The sequence below is a fragment of the Drosophila bipectinata genome, chromosome XL, assembly GCF_030179905.1.
Source record: "Drosophila bipectinata strain 14024-0381.07 chromosome XL, DbipHiC1v2, whole genome shotgun sequence".
Classification (NCBI taxonomy): Eukaryota; Metazoa; Arthropoda; class Insecta; order Diptera; family Drosophilidae; genus Drosophila; species Drosophila bipectinata.
In genome coordinates, this window is record NC_091734.1 from 4,262,745 (window position 1) to 4,286,698 (window position 23,954).

At 33.9% G+C, this 23,954-nt stretch overlaps 1 protein-coding gene across 3 annotated transcripts; it reads left to right on the forward strand.

The window, feature by feature from the left end:
• Positions 1 to 462: 462 nt before the first annotated feature.
• Positions 463 to 23,940, forward strand: LOC108132578 (transcription activator GAGA). Of its 3 annotated transcripts, none has more exons than XM_070279288.1 (7): positions 463 to 868; positions 20,571 to 20,912; positions 20,982 to 21,466; positions 21,581 to 22,652; positions 22,859 to 22,983; positions 23,046 to 23,155; positions 23,209 to 23,940. In XM_070279288.1, the coding sequence occupies exons 2-7, from the start codon at positions 20,622 to 20,624 to the stop codon at positions 23,289 to 23,291; spliced, it is 2,166 nt and encodes a 721-aa protein (XP_070135389.1). In that variant the 5' UTR covers positions 463 to 868; positions 20,571 to 20,621; the 3' UTR covers positions 23,292 to 23,940. The 3 variants fall into 3 exon arrangements, with proteins under 3 accessions (XP_070135389.1, XP_070135391.1, XP_043065667.1); XM_070279290.1 differs by having other exon boundaries at positions 23,216 to 23,940; XM_043209732.2 differs by having other exon boundaries at positions 23,236 to 23,939.
• Positions 23,941 to 23,954: the final 14 nt, after the last annotated feature.

Genomic DNA, 23,954 nt, shown 5'->3' on the forward strand with positions numbered 1-23,954 from the left:
ATTGCCAGCGCTGCCAGATGGCTGGAGGTTTAAGCTTTTTGCTGTTGTATGGCAGCCTTGGGGATAGTCGTGACACGAAAGTTTTTTTGAAATTATGAAGGAAATGAAATAAAAGGAATTTTTGGGGGTTTTATGTTAAATTACTAGTTAGTTTATTATTTTTGTATTAAAAAATGTAAGAAAGTAAAGTTTAAAAGGTTAATTAAGGTCTTTTATTAATTTTAAGCCCCTAATTGTTATTTATTTATATTTTTAACCATTTTAAGTACAATTAGGTCTCAGATCTAGTAATAAAACTAAATAAACATTTTTTCTATAGCGTTTTAAAATACTCTGAAACCCTCACGAGCACGTGTCTCGAGCTCCCCCACTCTCCATTCACGACCCCATCCCTAGTTGGGGGCCCCCCAAACAAAACACAGCTGACGACGCTGACGTTTCTCAGTTGATTCTCAACTGTTCGGCCGGTCGGTCTCTCTACGGAGAACAGCAACAAAGCTCGTGGGAGAACACACATACAGCCCCCCAAAACGAAGTGACAATTATTTTGAGTGTACCGTTAGCCGCCTTATAAGAAAAAAGCGCGCGCTTGTGAATTGTTTTTTTTTTTGAAAGTCTTATCTTTAAAATTTTTTTTTTTAAGTTGAAAACCGCAAAAAAAAAAACGACAAAAACAAAATGTATGAATGAATATTTTTTTTGTGCTGAAAACTTGCTGCGTATGCGATATTAATATATTTAAGCAACAAAAACAACAACTAAAAATCCCAATCAAAGGCGATAAAGAAAACAAAAGAAAGAAACAATAATAATACTACAAAAACAACAACAACATCGGCCAGATACCGCGAAAAGTCGTAAAGAAAAGGTGAGAAAACAAATTATTTATTTCATGTGCTAAAAAAGACACGCAAAAAATTAACAACAACAATAATAATAACAACAACAAAAAATAAGGCCCCAAAAAAACAGTAACAACAACAAAAAAAAGGGGGGCTATAATGTTTTATTTTTAGCCAAACAAAAGTTGTGTGTTATTTGTGTGTGTTTCGTTTTATTTCCCTCCACCTCTCCTTCTTTTTTTTTTTTGCATTCATAATTTCAGAGTTTTTATAATAATATTTTTCCCCCCTTTTTTTTTTTTATTACACACTTTTGTTTTGTTCTTTGGGTTTTATGTGTTTCTTGTTTTTGAACTTATTGTTTTGTGTGGCAAGTGAATGTTTAAAAAATAAAAATAAAAATATCAAAAATATTACGATAAAAATTCCGTTGTTCTTGATCGAAGGTTTCCGGGTTTGTTGACTTTGCCCAGCTGCCAAGATTTAAAAAAAAATCACTCCAAAAATAATCAAAATTAAACTTCAATGGAATTATACATATTTATAAAACTCTTGTCTTTAAGAGGAAATAATTTTATTTCTTGCCATTCAATCATTTATTCATGTACATATTTTTCTTGTGATTTTATTGTAAGCTTTTTTTTTAAGCATTTTTTTGCCAACTAATTGCCAAGGCATTAAAAAAAACTGGCAAAAAAAATAATAATAAATTAAATTCGTTCGACGAGGGAAAAATACACAGTAATTTACATTTTTTGTTTACTGTGTTAGCCAGTTTTTTTCGCTCATTTTTTTTTTAGCCAGTTTCCAACTAAGGTTGGTTGGTTGGTAATTAATTTTTTTTTGTTTGTTTGTCAGGCACAAAAAAAAGTCTGAAAATTTTCCCTGTTTTTTTCTGTTGAGATCTATAAGTTACGTTTTGGGCGCCGTTTTTGTTACATTACATGGTCTGGAGTGGTTTTTTGTTGAGGATATTATATACATATATGATGGTATATATTTCCCTTTTTTTTTTGTTTTTTTTTTTTGCTGTGTCAATTATGAGAGAGACCCATCAGCATTTCCGCCTTTACAGCAAAAGCTCAGAAAAAAAAGGCAATTTGCAATTTACTTTTCTTTATTTTCTGTTTTTTTTGTATTCCCCACTCTTCCACTTCATATGTCGAATGCAATTCATTTTTCTACAAATTTACAAAAACAAAAAAAAATTATTAAAAAAAAGAAAAAATTAAAATTGCAAATCGCATTTGAGTGACGTCGCTGGTGCTGCTGCTGCGGCCTTTTGTTTTTGTCTGCTGTTTTATTAGATTTTTTGTTTTCACAACGACATTCGCCTGCGCAAAAAAAAAAACAGCAAGAGGGGCGTAGTGGGGCTGTGGGTGGCTGTGGGAGCTAACAGGAGATGGAGCAGGAGAAGAGAGGAGCACAACAAATCTGTAATGTGCGTGTATTTGTGTGTGCCCGCCTGCCTGCCTCTCTTTCGCGAGACTCTCCCTCTCTGAACACTGTGCTCCACTCACACACATTTCAATTACATGTGAACGCGTGCTCCAAATTTCAAGTTCATTGTCCAAAATAACATCCAACAGCAACAACAACAATAAGAGCAAACAAAAACAAGGGCAGGTCAGCACTCGTCACAGGTGATGATGGAGAGGGGGTGGGGGGTGGAGGGGGAACTGGGTGGCCGATGGAGAAGCAGAGGTGCAAGATGAAGGAGAAAGCAGTGCAAGCAGTTCTCATTTATTTCATTGTATTATTTTTATATTATATTTATGAATAATTAACTATATATGTACATATATATTTAAGACTTCCTGTCTATATGTTGATCTTTTCTGATTTTTGAATTTATAAAACCAAGGTTATTTTAGTATTTTTATATAAGAAACTCAACAATAACAAAAAAAAAGAGGTGTGTTTCCTAATAAACTGAGAAAAAAAAGAGGTGTGTGTTTTCTTATAAGCAACAAAGCTTAGGGCTTAAATAAATCAAAAAAATAAATATATAACAACAAAATCGTATTTATTTTCGTATTATTCCGTAATCAAATAAAAAATTCTTTAAAAAACAACAAAAAAAGTGACAGTAGTAGGAAATAAAGCAAAAAAAAAAAACGACACACATTTTGACACGAATATTGTGTTTTTTTTTCGGAGCTGTTTATTTGCTTGTTTTTACCTTTTAAAATTCTAGTTAATTTTTTTCTAGTTTTTTGTTTTTTTCACCCATGTGTTGGTAAATAAATTTTTAGCTTCTTACGCAAATTATTCAGTTGTTTATTTTAGAAAAACAATGGAAAATAACAATAATTTGCAAAGCGTAAATAATAATTTTTGTTAGAAATCTCTAATCTTTATTTTGGTCTAAAAAAAACCATAAACCACTTCCTGAAAAAAGGGCCTTTTTTCCATTTCATTGAGGGTTTCTTTTTTTTTGGTTATTCTCTGATATCAGCGTATATTTTTAATTAAAAGCAAACAGAGAGAAAAAAAAAAGAGAGACAGAAACATAATAAATAAATAAATACACAAAAAAAATTCCCTGCAGACGAAAACAAATCAGAAAAAAACAATATTATATATTGGGGACTTTTTTTTGTCGTGCAGGCAATAAAAAAAAAAAATGGGAAAAAAAATTAAGTAAATAAACAAGTTAGACAGAAATTTGCTGATAACTTTTCTAGCAAAATGTGCAAAAGAGGAAGAAAATAAAAAGCTAGTGGGACAAAAAAGCAAAAACAAAAAAATAACAATAACAATAAAAAGAAAACCAAAAGCTGAAATCAAAGCAATGAAAGAAAGAGAGATAAAAACTATTTCCGTCCCCTAAAGTCAAAACAAAACAATGGAAAATAACAAAAAAAAAAGAGTTAAGAAATACTCTTAAAAAAAAGAGTTATATATATAGGCTTCCCCCCATCTTAACATTTTGGAAAGTTAAGAATTCTTTTGGGTCCCGGTTTCTTTCTTATTTTTTTTTTTTTGATTTTTTTTTGTTGTTTTCTCAAGGTTTCCAAATCAAATTATGTCGCGATCGAAAAATAACAAAAAAGGCAACAGAAATACGGCCTCTATTTTTATGCAATTAATCGAGAAAAAAAAACACACACATTTTCAAATAGGAAAGATAATAATAAAAAAAATAGAGACACACAACAAAAAACATGCCACCAATTGGGTAACACAAAAGCAAAGTCTATAATAATAAAAAAAAAACACACACACACACACAAAGAGAAAAAAAATTAATAAAATAATAACACAACGAAAAGCAAATCCGAATCGGAATTATGAATCACAAAACGTTTTTTGTGGTTGATGGTTGGGTTTACCTTTTCTTTGAGTTTATTTTATTGTTTTATTATGCTCTTTTTTTCATAGATTTTTTCTTTGGTTAATATATTTTAATTCAATTTTGTTTCTATTTTAATTTATACGCTTCCGTGGCTAAAAGTGGCATGTACTTTTTTTTCTGTGTTTAACGAAACCATGTTATATTTAATGATTTTTTTTTATTTTTATTTCATTTGGTATTCGTGTATATTATTTTACTGTTTACTTTTCCATTAATTAAATTTTCTTGCCCTTTTTTTTGTCATGTTTATTTTTAATTCTGACTAGTTTTTTTTTTGCATTTTTTTATGGCTTATTTTAGGTTGATAAGAGCTTACAAAAAAAATTGTAAAAAAGCGAATAATAGCAGTGTGCAAATTTGTTTTAGAAGTAGATAGTTGCCTAGTGCATTTGGGTGGACTTTAATTTAAGAAATTTTGGAAGAAAAAAAGTTAAACATTAAACACAACAGGGCGTATGAGTAATGTTTTTAATTAATAGCTCATACGCCCTGTTGTCTTAAGAGTCTCAAGTTCAGTATTTAAAAATTAGTATTACATGTTTAGTATTTTTTTTATATTAATATTTTAATAACATACATATAGTATATTTACATTTATATCATATTATTATAATATTCAATTAATAGCTCATACGCCCTGTTGTCCAAAGAGCCTCAAGTTCAGTATTTAAAATCTAGTATTTTATATTTAGAATTTTTTTATTTAAATGTTATAATTACATATACAAATATATTATAAGTTTATTCACATTTATTTTATATTATAATTTTCAATTAATAGCTCATACGCCCTGTTGTCTAAAACAAAACAAGGTCCACACTCAAGGTTTGAGTTTCTTTTTGTTTAAAATTCTATAAAAATAACAAAAACTATACAAATACTATATATATGTACACACATATTGATTAAATTTATTGCAGCTTTGTTCAAATCTTCTTTATTGTAAAAATCTTCCATATATTACATGGAAAATATCATAGCATACTTTACGGCCTGGGTTTGGGTGCTTGTTTTTTTGAGAAATAGTTTTCTTTGAAATTTTGGTTAAAAGGAATAAGAATATAAGGGATATATCTACACAAAGTATATACACATTTTACTTTTAACTAATTCCACACCCTCCACACAAAACCGCAACAGGTTCAAAGTCTGTCTTCCTGCCACTCAACCACCCACTCCACCTACCACCTGTTTTTTTTTCTGTCTTTTTTTTTGTATTCTTAGTTTATTTTCCTTCCTTATGGAAATCTTTTAGAGAATTTCCACCCTTTTGTTTTGCCAGCAGATTGGAATTCCATCTAACGAACGAAATACAAATCATGTTCTAAAACACAAAAAAATGAGGAAATGGGAACAAAAAGTGTTTCAAGACAAAAGAAAAACACGAGAGAAATTGTACTGGACTGGTGGGGTAGGGGGGGTAAAAAAAAAACACCAACTTGAGGTAAAAAAATGAACTAAAAAGTGTATATGCCTGGGAAGTATATCCCTAGGAAAGGCAAAGGAAAATATTAAAACAAGGCAAACATCGCCAGGCAAAAAATAAAGTCAAGCATTTAATTTATTTACCCCACCCTCTTCCCCCCTCCTTAAAAAGGTCCACCCAAACTAGGCAGGACCACCTCCTCCTCCACTACTCCATTTTACTGTTGCCTGTCCATTCTCTCTCTCTCTCTGTCTCTCCTGCCTGCTGCCTCGCTTATCTGCATTTTATATATTTCCCTTTTTTTGGCGCGCTTGGCAAAAACTATAAGCAAAAAAAAAGAGAGGGAGCCAGAGGGAGACAGAGACAGCGGCAGAGAAAGAGAAAGGAACTGTAACCGAACTTTTCCAGTCCTAGAAAAGGTAAGAAAGGGATAATGGGGTAAGAGCCAGGACTAGCACTAGAAGCAGGACCAGAACGAGGACCAGGACCAGGAGGTTGTTAAAAAATATAAAAAAAAGTTAAAGGGGGGGTACAAAAAAAAAACTCCATTTATATTTTGTAGAAAACTAAATGGCAAGTGGTGGACGAAGGTTCTGGTTTTCTTTACTTTATTCTTTCTACACTCTATCTTTTTTGAAATATTTTTATATTTATTTTAAGACAAATTCTCTAAACTTAAACATGGTTCAAAAAAGTGAGGTTAGTTTATAGCTTGCTATGCTAGAACCTGTTGAGAATTCTAGCAAGAAAACAGGAGGAGTATGATACTCCATGGTTTTATGAGTTTTTTTTCATGTTAAATATTAATATTTATATTATCTTATTAATTAACAATTATAAATTCATATTTTGTGACTAATTTTACATTCTTTTGGTCCAAAAAACCCCCTATATAGAGTAATACCCTTCCATAACTCCAAGCCACCCCCCAATTAGTAGCAATTGTACTACATCTAGGGTATCCAATACTTTCCATCTTCAAAATAGAACTTTTTAATCTATTTTTTGTATTTATTCCTGTTCCCTTTTTTTTATAGAGAAACAAAAAAGACCTTTTGGTATATATATTATCCAAGTGCAAATATGGTGTAACGGTATACATATATTTATATATATATATATAGTATATATGGCATGTGCCAAAGCAGCTGTGAGTGTGAGTGTTTAAGGAAAAAAAATTGCACATAAACATGCAGGGGGGGGAAAAAAAATTGGGTGGAAAATGTGGAAAAGTGGGTGGTGTTTCTGGGTGGGATGGTGTGTGTTTTTTGGCTTTAAGGGGGGAGCAGTTGAGAGGGGGGAGGGGCGGGGGACGTGCACATTACCAAAAGAGTAAATCACTTTTGAACGAACCAAAAACCGAAAACGAAAACGAAGCGAAAAGCAAGCGAGTTGTCAGCATGGGAAATATCTCAATATTCACTTTGGATCGCTTTTCTTTTTTTACCCACCTCCCCATCTCACCCCTCCTCTCGTATATCTTTTGGCCACTTTTCCATTATTTTTTTCATCTTTTTTTTTTTATTCATTTTTGTTTTTATTATTTTTCATTTTCCAACGCCACTTTATTGCTGCTTTTCGGGTTGGGTTTTTTTGTGTTGAGGGTTTCCCTGGGCGAGGGGCGAGAGGGGGCAGGCAGAGGGAGCGGTAGGAAAGTGGGTGGGGTGAGGCCATAAGTCGACCCTGCGACATTGTCTCGTGCAAAAATTGAACAATTTTATAAAATACTCGAACGGAGCAGCGCCAGCACCAACACCAGAGTTGCAAGAGCAACAAAAAACGTAATAAATTACAAAGTGCCCAGCAAAAAACAAGAAAAATAAAAGAAAACACAGATTTTGTTCCATTTAATAAAAAAAAAGACAAAATATATTGTATATAAGTAGCATATAAACAAACAGATTGTAACAAAAAACTATGAGAGATAGGTAAAGACTTGTATCATATCTATTGGTATTATGAAGATTACTTAAATGATACTGATACTGATATAAGATAATATATAATCTTGATATAAAATGATATAAATCTATAATGGTTCTATTAAAGGTTTCTTATACTCATAGAACCCTTTTAATCCAACTCTTTAAGCTCTTAACCTTTTATACTTCAAAAATAGTATTAAAATTACCAAAAAGTGTATATAAAACAGTTTTACTAATATGATAACCAATAATACTATCTCATGATACAGATTTATTATAATTTGATAATGTCTTTGACATTGTTAGACTCTTATAACCCTATTATAACCTCAAAAACATATTAATTTTCAAAAAAAATTATAAAAAATTTCATTATTTTAAAATTCTTAGAGTTTCATTGACCATTACCTTTAAATAACCATTTATTTTAGTAACTATTATTTATAAATCTTCCTCAATCTTATCCCTACAAACCGCATATACCTTGAAACCCCAAGTACTGGGTATTAACATTCTCATTTCAAGGAGACAAGCCAACAAAAAACTCCTCTGCTCTTCGAGATACTCGCCTTCATCATCATCAACGTTTTTGTTTTTTTGTTGTACAATACCCCTCGTGTTTCTTATTTTCTTCATTTTTTTTTGTTTTAATATATTTTTTGTTGTTGTTTTTCAATGTTCTCCATTTATTTTGTAGTTCCTGTTGTTGCTTTTGTTGTTATTAAAGTAATTTAAATGAAATAGTACAAGTCAGTGGGGATTTTTGCAAAAGATTGTGCTCTGCTTGATTGAAATATTTTACTTGTTTGTGAGGATGATGCAAAAATGAATAAAAAAAAAGGAAAAGCGTTTAAAATAAAGGATTTTTTTTTATTGAAAAACTCGCAGGAGAATATAATATGATACTTTTTAAAAATCCCCCAAGAAGTATTATTTTAGAAGGCTAATTTTAAGTCCTTTTTCAAAGCTCCTAGGATTTATTTTCCTTATTTCTAGAGCTTGGGATTAGCGTTGTTGTTAACTGTTTTTTACCTCCAAACCACCAGGTATACAAAGCTTTTTCTTCGAGTTTTTCCCCTCAGATAATACCTCTCATATTTCTTTCTTCTTTAGGACTTTTGTGGGTTTTTTTTTTCGAAGGAAACATCCCTTCAAAAATAATATTAAAGTTTACATTAGTCGGGGAATATATAAAAATAAACCTCTACAAAAAAAATGATAAATAATGAAAATAAAAACCAACGAGCTCAGAAATAGACACAAAACACCGACATAAACAAACAGATGGATGTTGGTAACAAAAAAGGGCAGAAAAAAACAAAAAAAAAAATTAAGAAAAGAAAACAACATGGGTTAGAACTCTTGGTGGAGAGACTAACGTACTTACAGATACAGATACAACAGAGCATTGCCGCAGATACAGATACACAGACACAGAAACACACACAAAAAAACGACGACAGTTTTCTTGATGAATGTTCTTTTTTCCTCCCCACCCCCCTCCCACTTTGCCTAGACCCTCTATCGGTCCCCAATCTCCAGACTCCCTGTAAACCAAAGTGAGTTTTTCCAAAACGCCCTTCTTTCTTTGGCCCCTTAAATGTATCTAACATCTTACAAATGTATCTCGGAGACCGAGTTTGGGGCAGCTTCTTCAGCTTCTTTGGCTTTTTCATGAGCCGCCATCAAAAAAGCACAAAAACAAGTAGGGAATGCTAGTAAAAGGAGTAGGAGAAGTGTAGATACCCTACATAGAAAAGGAGGTTTATGGTGCTTGGTCTTTTGGTTCAAGAGGTTCTTTCTAAGCAACAAAAATGAGGCTTTCTGGTTATTTCGGAGGAATTATAACTTTATAATTTTATAATTTATAATTTATTTCTCTACTCAGTTGCGGACAAAATAATTATACCCCTTGAAAGGGTATCCAAATCTACCCAACAAATAATAGTAGCTTCTTAGATTTTCCCTTTTATGTATTTCTATTATTTTATTTTCATTTTTTGTTGGTAATCCTCATCTCTTTGCCTGTTTTTTTGTGCAAAATCAGTTAAAAAGACACAAAAGCCCAAGACACTGAGTATAAAAAGCAAAAGCACACATTTTTCCGCACCTGCTCCAGCTCATTGATCATCGCATTTCGGTTCCTTTGAGTCGTTTCTTTCCTGGAAAAGATCTCCACCAACATTATTTATAGTTTTTGTATTTTTCTTACTTTCTTAGAGGCTAGACTTTTTTACCTTGACTTGATTTAAGCACCATATTCATGAAGGATTTATATTTTGGGCTAAGACTTTTATGGGCTTGAGACGAGTATGGTGAGGAGTTCTTTAAAGAACTTTAAATTTGCTTTACTTTTGAGTCTAATTTGGTTTTTTAGAATTGGTTTTTTGTTATCGAAGTTGATTTATAACACTATACAACACTGTTTTAAAGTATAAAGTGTTTTAATATCACTTTATAACACTATAAAATACTACATAACCCTCAAATAATACTACAAATATGTAGTTCATTTTTAAAACAAACCCGTTTTATTATTTAAACAGTCTTTTGCTTAAAAAGAAATAGTAAAAAGCTGTTATTTAAATAAAAGGCGAAAGGGAAACCTTATCTCTTTATCTATATCTTTTCATTTTCATGTATTTTATGACTCAAAAAGTCTGTTCTCCAAGAATTTGTAGAACGAAATCCGATTCTTTGAACAAATACCCAGTCTTTTGCATAAAAAATGAATATATATTAAAATTAAATTCGATACGATACGATAATGATACACATTTGGTATTATATCTGTAATCCAAAACGGAACTTGATTTTCAATACAGTGAAGATTCAATTTCTGTGACAACAGCTGTGGTAATATCACAATCACAATAAATACTAAAGTTCGTAAGACATCAAAAGTATTAAAGTGAAAAAAAAAATGCAATCTTCTTATTTGGCGAGGATTCTATTTATGGTAAAGTCCTGTTTTTTTTTTTTTTCGTTTTTGTTATTTTTCTATCTTATTGTTGTTCTTCGCTGGCATCCATCCCTTGCCCCTGTCCCTGTCCACCTTGTAGCATGCCCCTTGAGCTGCAATACCGCAGTCGAGGTTCAGCAACCTTGAGGTTACACAGATGCGCTGAAATGCTTCTGGCCACAAAACCAAAAAAAAAAAAAAAAAAAATCTATATGTTTTTTGTAAATACATATATAAAGGTTTTTTGTTCCAGTGTATGTGTGTAAGTGTGTGCCAAACTGGACAAGCTGCGTGTTGTTGCTTTGTTGTTGTTGCTGTCTAATAATTTCAACAAGAACAACCACAACAACAACAACGAAAAAGTAAAGAAAATGTGGAGAAAAAGCTTTGCTAAATTATGTCTCTATGATACTAAAAAAAACGAAGGAGAAATTTAAAAAAAAATTGGGGTATAGTATGATATATTATAGAATAAAATAATACAATATAATATATGTTACGATATACAACGATTTGAAATGATATGATATTATACAATATAACTTGATCTATTTCTATACACAAGGATATAATAAGATATGATATGTAATATATGATTTAATTTCTTGTTTTTTTTTAAGTTTAATTCAATCAACTTTTTTTAGTTTATGATTAACAAAATAATACTCTATATTACAATATTACTTAATATGATATGGGTTCATATTCATTAATATGAATTGAAATCTTGGAATTTCTGTCTATATTTTAATCTAAAACTTAAAAACCCTAATACCCTCTCAGTTTCTTTGATTCTTCAAGCCTAAATATTAAACGCCTAAACTTTAATATTTTTCAAAATCTCCCCCAATATTTTCAAGTGTATTTTGTTAACAAAAAAAAAAATAGTTCTAAACAACAAAAAGCTGAGAAGAAGAAGAAGCTGCATAAGTCAACACACGACAAAAAAAATCTTAAAAAAAAAGGAAGGCGAATGCACTAGGAAAACAACAACAATGACAAAAAAAGCAACAAAAAAGCTACAAAAGCAACACAACAACTTTAACAACAAAAACACTAACAACAACTATAAAACCGACAACAACAACAAGACCCACAACAACAATAGCAGCTATATCATAGTTATAGAAGATCGTAAAGTAAAGTTGCAGTTTTTTTTGCACTTTTTGTTGTATTTTGTGGATGTTGCAGGTTTTTTGTTGTTTTTGTTGCTTTTGGGGGCAGCAAAGGCTTTATGATGTTGCGTACTAGCTCTCCAGATATATCTAGATATATATGTATGTATGTCTATATCCATATGTGTGTGATGTTGCACTTGGCCTTATTGTATCTTGTGGTTCCTTCTGGATCTTGGACATTAATTTGGTAGCGATTCCATTCCCTTCCTTGGCCTAGGTTTTTTTTTTGGTTCTTCCATACTTCCTTCTTCTTTATTTTTATTGGCATTTCAAAAAAAAAAAAAGATACAGAAACAACAATAATCCAGCAACCGCAGAATCAGCCAAATATAACATACAAACACACACACAAACATCCAAGAGATAAAAAAAGGGGGGAAAAACCTGTGTATCTTTGAGATACTTCTTTTTTTTTTTTGCCTTCAGCCGGATAGCTGCGTGTTTTTTGTGCTGCTTCTTCTTTGGTTGCTCCTTGGGCTTTTTCTTCATTTCTTTTTATTACTTATTAATAATATGAATTTCGAATTGCTGTCCATTCGCAATCAGCAGAAGAAGTGAGTTGGTATTGAAGGTTAGGAATGGTAGATACCCTCTAAAGGGTTATTGGGATATACAAAAAAAATTAAATAGGTTTTTATACTTAAAGAGTATGGATATAAAGCTTTGATTGTGTTTTAGACATTTTTTATGATATACTTTTAAGGTTAAATTTTTTTTATACTTAATAGCTATATGTATATTCTTAAGAAGCTTTCTAATAGGAATAAAGTACTTAAATGGATGTTTAAAAGGTTTATAGCACTCAAATCGTATTATTTTTTTTCGTATTAAAAAAAATAAAATTTTACTCCACAGGGATCGAACTCTTACCCAAAAGTGTTTAAAAAAGACTAATTACAAAGCAATTCAAGATTTTTCAAAGACTCATACACCATAACATATAGCTCTAATACTTCTTTTAATATTCCATCATAACCTTTATAATTTCCTAACCAATAGGTATTAAAAAAACTACAAAAAAACCTCAAATTCAAGCAAACAAAAATATTTCTAATAATTTGCCAAGAAAGCGAGAATTAGAAGAACTCGTTGATTTTTCCTTTGAAATGCTTTCGAATGCGAAATTCTTTTCCTCATTTCTTATTATTATTATTATTATTGGTTTGTTGATGTTCCCCTTTTAATTTTTTTTTTTTTGGCTGTTTGTTATTTTTTATTCATTCATTTTGTTGTTGTTGTTGGGGCTGCGAAGAGAAACTGCTTAATCATTTGGCATCGTCTTTCTGTCGTCGTTTATTTTATTTATGCAAGACGGAAGGCGAACAAAAGTTGGAAGTTATTCTGTCTCCCCACCAAAAAAAAAAAAAAGGGGGAAAACATTCTGAAGAAGTTTGTGATTTTTTTTTTTTGTATTTTGAATGTTTGTTTACAGTACCACTTCCCTTGGCGGAATATTCGAAAGTGTGTTATCTTTGAAAAAATTTGTCAGAAACTAAACTTCCTTCCGGCGGAAAAAAAGATACTTTTTAAAGATTTGAAGATACCAGAGTAGAGAATTTTCGTTACTAAAGTAGTCTTACTGTAATTTTGTATATGAGTAGTTAATTTTGTGTTTATTTTTTATGAAACTTTTTTAAGCCTTTAGACAATAACAGTAAAAGGACCTCTTTTTTATGCTTATTTTAGCAAAAAAATAATTTTAATAATGCCAGCATATTTTTAATAAAGATTTTCTGCTTCGGGAAGAATTTCAATTAATTTTGAATTCTTTGTTTATTTGTGTTATACTTTTACTAGGAATTTAAATTGGGTTTCATTTTATTAAACTTTGTTTTTTTTGTTTTTGTTTTTTATGAGGCCATAAAAATGAAATGATGAGAGAGGTTGAAATAAAGTTCAAAAGTTACAAGCCATAAACAACTTTTTCATTTATTTTTTTATAGATATATATATATATATATATATATAATACCTATGTATAATATATATTTTTTTTAGTTTTAAGTTTAAATTACAAACAAATGAAAAGTGTTTTTTTAAGACCGTGTTCCATTTTGAGGACAATGAGTTCTCATACCACTTGGGCACTCCTTAAATCCTCCTTTACTGCCACGCCCATTACCGAGACCACCGTGGCCCAACCACCCATCACGCCCACCTTTAGTGCCTTTGCCCTCTTGCTCTGCTAGCACATAAATTTATATTAAAATTTTTTGCTTCCTTGTCAAAGAAAGCAACAAAAAACCCCGAAAACCCATTACAAAAAAAAACAAAAGTACAAAAATATATGTATAAAAAACAGTACCAGCCATGTCGACAATGTTAAAAAAATTATACAAATTACAAAAAAACTAGCAGAGAAAAAAACTGTTGAAGAAAAAGCTGAAAAATAAAGAAGAACATTTGCTGTGGCAGGATGGGGATTTACATGATGTGTGTGTGTGTGTGGGTTTTATGTATATATGTAATTCCATAAAGCAGACTATGTATATATATATATATATATTGTAAATACCCACCTATAGTATATATTATGTACAATATCCTGCACTTATCCGTTGCCTTAATGCAATTGATAATGCGGTTACAGTGCTTCTCCCACTTGCACTTTTGTCATCCATTTCCATTATTTTTTTTCATTCTGTATGTTCTGGATCCAATTTGATTTATTTTCCAGCATTTAAGTTAATTCCGATATCGGTTTATGTGACGGGATTATCCCTTTGTCTTTGCCAAGAAGGCGGCAACTTGCGGTCGACTGATGTTTATTCATTAATTGCATTTCATTCGTGCTTCAATTTGTTCTTCAACAGAAAATATTATTCATAATGAATTGAATTATCAGGTTATTGGTGTTAATTTTGTTTAATTTTTAAGAAATTTTAATTCATAAATATTTATTGAAAATAAAGACTAGTCATAAAAGTGGTGCTATGTTTTAAATAAGAATAGGACTTTGTTTTTAAAGTTTGATTTGGTTTTTAGGTTAGTTTTCTTATTTTGAAACATAAATTACATTAAACATTGTTTAATTTTATAAAAAATATTAGTAAAACATAAAAATAAGTCAATAATTCGAAAATAAAACTTACAGGTTAGGAGTCGAACTCTTGTTCTGACTTTAAACAAGTTCTAACATGTCAAAGAAGTGTCAAAAACTGACAGATTTTAAAAACTACTTTGCAAATTAGTATACTATCACTTTTTAAGGTAAAGCAACCATTCTAAGATATTTTCCCTGATATTTAGAAATGAGTAATGGCATTACCTTTCTTTTTATCAAGTATCCTTGAGTATAAAGGACTATATATGTACCTATATCTTGATTCAGTTCTCCATTAATCATGTCTGGAATTTCCATTGCCATACTGACTCCCCAGAAAAATCTAAAGTACAAGAAAAATAAAAAAAAACTAGGAAAAAAAGTGGAAAATTTTCCGTGTATCTTGGAGTTGTTTTCCTCACTATATGTCCCTGCCAAGCATTTATAAAAAGGAAATGGAAAATGGGGGAAAATAACCAAGTGTATGTATGTGTGTGTGGGTGTATAAAAAAATTAATAATAAAAAGAGACAGCAAGGAAAGGCATTACACTCACACACACACACCAACACACATATGGATGACAGGTCCACATATAAATTCCGTATTCTCCTTTTTTTTTACATTCTTTTTTTTGTGTTGTATGGAAAACTGTGTACCTTTCATTTAAGTTGACATGAAAATCGATATTTAAAAAAAAAAAAAAAAGGATAAAATTGCAGAAAATAAAAGGAGCAAGAAGCAGCAGCAGCAGAAGAAGAAGCAGTAGCAGCAGGAGTAGAAAGCATAAAAAAAAGCCAAGTAAAAAATTACAGCTTAAAAAGCAGCAGAAAAAAAGTAGAAACGTAGAAAAACATCCAGCTAACATAAAAAACAAAAAAAAAATATAAAAAAACTGAAAGAAAGGAGCACAAAAAAATAAGAAAGAAAAATAAATGGAGAAAGACAGAAAACTGAAAATAATAATAAAGAGAATGTGGGGCCTGGAAAGGGGGGGGCAACAAAAAAAAATGAAAAGCATAAAAAAAACCAAACGAAATGAAACGAGAAACGGTCGTTATGTTTTTTTTTTTTTTTGCCTCCTTCCTCTTGCCTTTTGCCTTTCTTTACCCCACCTCTCTCCCCCCCTGCTTGGTTCTGCAAGCTTTTTGTGTTTTTATTTATTTATTTTTTTCTTATTCTCTTCATTTTTTTTTTTGCTGCTGCCAACGTTGCTGCCGTCGCTGTAATGTCTTTTTTCATTTTTATTTTTCCGCTCGCAACCTTTTTGCGTCACCACCCCACCCCACCAGGCCCCCCTTTTTTCTTCCTGCTTACAACGGACACAAGCAGCAGCAGCAAAAAAAATAAAATAAAAAATATAAAAAAAAAACCAACACACACACACACAACGAAATCCAAAGAAGAAGAAAAATGTGATAAAAACTGAAAAATATTTTCCATGAGAAAATCCAAAAGAAGTGTGCAGCTTTTGGGGGGGCGGGAGGTAGGTAGGGTGGTAGGGGGTTTGAGTCGGGTTCGAGGTTCATATGTGTGAGAGTGAGTATGAGTGAGTGTGTCAGAATGAGTTTGTGTGTGTGCAAGTAAGTGAGTACTTATCTGTGTGTGTGTGTGTGCGACTGCTTGGCGGGAAAATATACTACAATAAAACATGTATTTTTTATGCCATCCCTCCCCCTAGCCCCGCCTCCCTTTCATTCTTTCTCTATGTAACTTTTTTTATTTTAAGGAACTTAAATGTGTAACGGTTCTTGCTTGGCTTCGAGTATGTGTGTGTGTGTGTGAGGAGGAAGGGGGCTAGCATGTGTGTGAGTGTGAGTGAGTGGAAAAAGATTGGGATCAAAAACCCTTTACAGTTAGCTCTTGCCAATGTATGGCTGTGTGTGTGAGAGTTTCTATTATTTCGAGAAACAGAAACCGAACTCAAATCCCAATCCTTGAAGTGCCGGACATTGGGTTTTTTTTTCTTCTTACATTGTAATGCCACTATTTCGGACAGTACACCCTCAAGAAGTTTAGTTTTTAAAGGATATTTAAGGGTTGTAAAGATAGCTTCTATATATGGTTCTTATCAATGGGTTTGATTAACAAGAAATACTTACAAGAAGGGAGTTGATAAGAAAACGGAAGTCGCCATTTTGCAAGTTCTATTTTGGGCTGCCCTAAAAGTAGGCAATGTTTTTTTTACTTTGAGGCTAGGGCTATCGGCATGTATAAAAAGCAAAAATTAAAGTCACTTTAAATTTTTTGTCTTTAATTTTTGACGCTGCTTAAGTGCCACCTATGAGAATTGAGGAGGAGGGCGCTGTTTTTAATAATTAATTTTTATTTTATTTTTTCGGAAAAAAAATCGAATTAATTTTTTTTGAATAAAAATCACCGCCCTCCTCCTCGATTCTCATAGGTGGCACTTAAGCAGCTCCAAAAAATGGAAATAAAAAATATTAAATCGACTTTTTAACAAAAATAAAATATATATTAATGGATATTACCTGAGAAAAACAGAGTCCTTCTCGACTCATATGAGTCTACTATTTCAAAGGTGGTTTCTGTGTATCATAAAGTGTAGAAAAGACTATTATTCATGTTTATTATATTCGCTTGTTATTATTATCCTATATTTGTTATAGTTAGTCTGTTATTGTTTGTATTTCAAAACAACGTATGTATATACTAAATACTAATAATTAAGCTTAAAACTAAGACGAAAACAAATCCCAAAACTTGTTTCAAAGTCCCAAAAAAAGTTTTCAAGTATCCCAAACTCTTAAATTCCTAACTGAAGTGTATATCCGCTATATAAAGCTTATATTATAAACTAAAGTCTATAGATATATAAGAAAAGTATAGTTATATTTAAAGCTACATAGTATGTATATGTGCTGTATATCTAAAATATACTTTTTAGTATATATGTATGTATATTGACTGAAAGAAGTCCTGTTTTTCTGAGACTTTTTCTTCAGGCCCTTGTAGTTTTTTGCTTTCCCTTTGGTTTTTGCGCAATTTATTTGCCAGCGATGTGTTCTTCTGCTTCTGCTTCTTCTTTCTCAGCTTTTTTTTTACAGTTGTTTTGTTTTTTAAACTTTCCTTTGGTATTTCTTGTAGCTCGAAAAAAGGTGAAACGAAATTTGCTTTTCGCATTCACTTCGCGAGCTTCTTTCTTCTCTCTGTATGTGTGTCTGTGTTTGTGTGTGTGTTTTTTTTTACAGTAACTCACTGCTTCTTCTTTTTCTTGGTTGGTCCTGCGAATTTTGACCCAAGCAGGAGTTTCTCATTTCTACTTTAGGTCCTTTTTTTGATCCCTTACTGTTCTTGTGCCTGTGTGTGTGTGTGTGTTGGTGTGTCCATTTTGTACACTGGACATAAAAAGCAGCTAACATAAAGTTCTTATCCTTTTTACCCCCCCACCCTTTCTCTTGATTTTACCCTTTTTTATATGGTTTTTTTTTTCTGGTTCGTCCTGTGATATTAGTACTAAAAGCAAGAATGCGTTTCACCAAAAAAAAACCCCAACTTTAAGCGACAAAAAATCCAAAAATTTGTTAGCCCATATACGTATAAAAAAAAGGGTAACAAAATTGTTGGGGGAATTCTTAAAATTTATTGCCGGAGGAGGGCGGGAAGTGGTAGAGGACAGGGTCCCAAGAAAGTGATGGGGGAAATAAAGGAGTTAAGGACCTTCTACATGGTCATATCTTTATCGTCCTTTTTTTTTGTAGATATATGTATACATATAAGGTTATAAATACCTGTTTACATAAGGTGTCCTTTCTTAATCTCATTTATAGTTAATGGTTTTTTTTTATCTGTGTATATAAACCCTTTTTTTTTGAAATTGCAGTCATCTTTGTGAAGATTAATGTTTGCTAGTTATTATATTGTGAATATGTATTTAATATTAGATCCTTATATCCTTAATTTTGTATGCTAACTAGTTTTGGTTAACTAGTGTCTGTTAATTTATTGTATATGTAGGCAACTCTTTGGTTTCATTTTGTTGAGGCCGCTTTAGTGCCACCTATGAGAATCGAGGAGGAGGGCGCTGTTTTTTGATTCATTTTAATTAATTTATTTTTTATATTTTATGAAAAAAAGTCAATATATTTTTATTCATTTTTTGGCACTGCTTAAGTGCTACCAATGAGAATCGAGGAGGAGGGCGCTGTCTTTTTTATTATTTTTAATTAATTTTTTTGTTTATATTTTATAAAAAAAAGTCAATATATTTTTATTCATTTATTGGCGCTGCTTATGTGCCACCCATGAGAATCGAGGAGGAGGGCGTTTTCAAAGAATAATACATTTTTAATTTCGAGAAATGTTTTTTCAAACCCTAAGTACCTTTAAGCTTTATAATCATTCATAATTCAATTAAAATAAAGATTCCACTCCCTTAAGAATAAGGATTAAGGATTATCGCTGACCAAAGTTATCGATTACAATTTAATTATTAAATTGTGAACTTTACATGGTTTGTTGCCATGGATTGGAAAGTACATACAACATAATCTTTTTGCATCCCGACTCGGGGCTGTGTGTTGGCTACAAAGACGAAAATCAATTTATTTCGCTTTTTCGTCACGTCGATTTACAATTTACGATGAATCTGGATGGAAATCGACAACAAAAGGGATTTTATAATTGCTCTTTTCAGTTCTCCTTTTTTTCCCCCCAGATTTCTTTTTTTTTTCCATACTTTGTGTTTAAGTATATTGACAGATTGGTGGCTCTGGGAGGTAGTAACTATATAGTACTATGTATATATTATATAAGTGCATATGAAGGGTAGGAGGATGTGGGGGCAGCTACAAACAAAATAAAGTTTTTACCTTGCGCATAATATTTGCGCAACAAAAACAGAAAAAGAAAAAGGAAAAAATTATGAAAATTTTTTATGTGTACCAAGAGGGTGGGGGCGGGGGGGGGTAGAGGAATAATAATAAAATGAAAACGAGGACGAACATTTTTATGGAGCTGCTGTTGCAGGTTTGCTAGCAAAAAACGAAAATATATATCCTCTTTGCCTCCCTTTTGGAGAATCCAGAATAAAGAATTGTATTAAAAGGAAAAAAATACTATTTTTTTATATATATACATATATACATTTTTATATAAAGACCCCCCTTTTTTTGTGTGCCGATCACTAGCCACTTCACATTTTGGTGCATAAAGCGGGTATTTCGATTATTTATATTGTTTGAAAAAAATTGCGATGAATTTAATTCGAAAATACCTTAAAAAAAAAAAGAAAGAAAAACAACAGAGACACACGGACACAGTTAACGGTATAAAAAAGATAACTGTATAAAAAAAGCTCTATATCCTCCGATTGACATTTACACACAAACACATAGATACTGGCAGGACTCCAAAGGGATAACAAGTTTATCAATGGATATAATTCATCGAACAAGACCAAGAGAAAAAAATTTAAAAAAAACTACATAAAAAAACACAAAAAAATCCAATCAACTGTTTTTCAATATTAAGCGGAAAAGCATTGTAAAGAAAATGTAATTTCTGCAAAATATTCCCACACGCTTTTTTATTCTTTCATTTTTAAATTGGAAATAAAAATGCCTCGTTTTTTTTAAGGCTTTATAGTATTTTAGTGATTTATTTACATTTTTAATTGCTCTTTATGGTTAAGCAGTTGTTTAAATTAAAATTTGATGTAATAACAAGGCATATTTAAGCCCGAAAGTATGCTATAATTAAGAGGAGGAGTGGAAAAGTATAGGGTATCTTATAGTTAGATAGTTAATGAAATGAAATAACTCTTTAATGAAATTTAATTAATTAATTTATTTATTTTATTTTTTTTTTATTGTAGAACCCCCACTTAGTTACCACCATCAGGGGCAGCAGCAAGCGCGGCGCCATCATGCTGCCGCAGCAGTACTGCCTCCGGTGGAAGTACCACCACAGCAATCTACAGACCATGTTCTCGCAGCTCCTGGATCGCGGCTGTTTCTGCGACGTGACCCTGGCCTGTGAGGGTCAACTGATACGCGCCCATCGCGTCGTCCTTTGCGCCTGCAGCACCTTCTTCGACACGGTCCTCTCCAACTATGCCAGCGAACGGGATCCGATCATCATCATGAAGGATGTGACCTTTGCCGAGGTCAAGTGTCTCATCGAGTTCATGTACAAGGGAGAGATCAATGTGGAGCATGTATGTTGGGGGAGGAGATTATAAAATATTCCTCTTCTTTTCTTATTTTATTTTATTTTTTATTTGTAGGCCAGTCTCCCTTCACTTTTAAAAACCGCCGATGACCTCAAGATCAAAGGTCTGGCCGAGGTCACTTGGCGCGACGACGAGGACGGCCCCCCACCGCCCATGGCCGCCGCCGAATTCCACTCACCGCCGCGCAGCCTGGCCGAGAGCTATGCCCAGGACCTAATCCTCCAGCAGCAGCAACAGCAGGCTGCGCCACCAGGGCAGCTCCACAGTTCCACCTTGTTGGACAGAGAAAGGGAGAGAGAGCGCGAAAGAGACAGAGAACGTGAGAGGGAGAGAGAGCGAGAACGTGAACGTTTATCGCCCGGCATGGACAGTGTCCTGGGGAGGATGCCGGTGATGACGCCAGGACATCCGGCAGCAGCAGGACCCTCGGGTGGAGTCACGGGATCCCTGGAGGGCAGTGCTCCTGTGGAGCATTATTTGGGACCAAAACGCAAGCGTGGACGTCCGCCGCTAGACGATGCCTACGATGTGTTCAATGTGTGAGTTTTGGTTCGAATTTTAGCTTTTTTGTTGCCTACATTTTGGGGCCCAATGTGTGGCGACCGTGACTTTATGGCGACCGTGATTAAATAACCTTTTTTCTTGCCTTTCAGACGCAAGCTGGCCCAGTATGCTGCCAACCTGGAGCCCGCCCAGCGTGCCTATTTGGAGACAGCTCGCCATTTCGTTGAGGAGCCACCGCTGGTCACCGCCCACGCTGCCGCCGCCGCTGTCGCTGCTGCCGCCACTTCGCTGGCCTCCCCGCCCGCCGCCTGCCCGCCCAAACAGCGCCAACGGCTGCGCCACCAACAGCAACAACAACAGCAGCAACAGCAACAACAGCTCCTCCAAACGGAAACTTCCAGCGAGCAGGAAGCGGGTGGTGTCACCCACGAATGGTCAGCCGGAGAGACACGTCGTAGTCCCACACCCAAAGTACCCAACGATGAGAAGCCGGAAATCGATTTGTCCGGCGGTGGCGGCGATGATGCGGATACGGAGGTAAGGCCATTGGGCAGGAAGCTGGAGAAGATGAGCGAACGGCGAGAGCGGCACGGAAAGCTGCGTCACGCCAGGCGGTTGTACGGCGGGGAGCGAGAGAAGCCGGCGGAGGAGCCGGTCCCGGAGAGGGAACGTGAAAGAGACAGGGAGGAGCGGGAGAGCGGGAAGGAGACGGACGAGGCAAATCTGCCACAGCCCGTGGAGGAGATAGAGAACGAGCACTTGGTGGCCAATCGGGCAGAGTCCCCGCGTTCCGGCAGCCTCATCCCGGCCAGCTTTGCCTGCAAATACGAGGCGGGCGGAACAGCCGGAGGCAGTGCAGCCGCCGCCGTCGGATCGGGTACCCCAGCCTCCTATCTCATCAACGAACACGGCCTGCTGATGGCCCACGAGTTTGGCCCAAATGTGGCAAGTGCTGCGGCTGCCACCGCTGCTGTGGCAGTTGCCGCCGCGGCTGCTGTGGTGGCAAGTGCCGCCAGTGGTAATGGTAATCCTAGTGGCGGCCAGGAGGCTGGTGGTAGTGGCCTGAGCGACTATCCAGACATCAAGCTGGAGGACTATGATGCCGCCGAACTGCGTCTCACCAACGAGGAGCTAACCCAGTGGCAGGATGTCATCAAAATGGATGACTATCTGGCGAAGGGCAGGCGTCCGCAGTTCTGGGAGGAGCCGTTCACTAAGAGGGTGAGTTTTTGGGGCCTAATACTTTTAATATTTATTTAAAAAAGTAAATCTGGATATTTTAAGCTCCCCGGGGATCTTAGCCGGGTTTCACACCATGTTATCGAAACTATTTCCAAAGATAGAGTGCCAGGTTGCTCTTACCTTCATATATAATTCTGTATTATTTAATTCTCAAACATCTCCCAAATCTCCTATTTTATTTTCAGGTCCTCGATGCCATTAAAAACAAAAGACTCGAAATGAAAAAGGCAGCTCGCATTTTGGGCGTCTCCTATGGAACCCTGTACGGACGCTACCGAGAGGTCTATGGCTGCCTCAAGCATCCCTATAGGTAGGTTCCCTCATGCCCCCTTAAATACTATTTAATTATTAACTAATTACCTGCTAATTTAGTGGCACTGCCTTTAGGAATTCTGGATCTACAACTGCCGGACAATTGGCAGGAGTCCAGCCCCGCTTCGATTTGGGTTTCCGCAATGGAGGCGTTCTGCCAGCACAACTTGGTAAGTAACTCCCCCGGATAGAGTTCTGACTTTTGGCATATTTTCACTGAAAGTGTTAAGTCACGAATCCGTATTTGCAGAGCTGGGCAAGCTGAAGAAGGATCTGAGCGAGCTGTGGACCCGGCCGCAGATATGAGGACCAGCCACCGTCGACATTGCCACAAATTCAAAAAAATCGCCGAAAAATCTCAAACGACGCCACAGGCTAAGTTAAAGATTTACAAAAAAAAAGCAACAAAAAACAAAAAAGCTACTAAAAATTATGAAATACATAAACCCAAAGGATCTGGATAAAGAAAAAGACAGCTTAAGCCCGGATTTTGAGAACGAGGCTATCGTAAAAAAACTTTCCTGAAGAAATTCCCACTTTGATTTGTTGTTTTCTTCGTGTTACAACTACAAACTGATCTTCTATATATTAGAATCTTAAACTAACATTAAAAAACAAGAAAAAAAAACAAAAAATTATATAAATATATATATAAAATAATACATACGTCTATATATTGTAAACATAACGCACGCGTGGATTAGTTAATTGAAACTATATAATTATAAAGAAACAAAAACTAATCGTTTTCGGAGAGGTATTAATTGGCATTCAATGTGAATGAAATACGAAAAGAATTCTTTTTTGTAGTGCAAATTCAACATTTAAAAAACAAAACAAAAAAAAACTATGAAATCTAGTTAATCGATAATATTAAAAACAAGTAAATAAAGTGAATTTTTTGATAAGCTAATGGAAACGAACACAAACAATATGTATTACATACAAAAAATATGTTTAAAACTGAAA

Coding starts and splice junctions, on each gene's coding strand:
- LOC108132578 (XM_070279288.1), top strand. CDS start 20,622: ATGCTGCCGCAGCAGTACTGCCTCCGGTGGAAGTACCACCACAGCAAT. Junction 20,913..20,981: donor GAGAGATCAATGTGGAGCAT/GTATGTTGGGGG, acceptor TTTTATTTGTAG/GCCAGTCTCCCTTCACTTTT. Junction 23,156..23,208: donor CGTTCTGCCAGCACAACTTG/GTAAGTAACTCC, acceptor TTTCACTGAAAG/TGTTAAGTCACGAATCCGTA.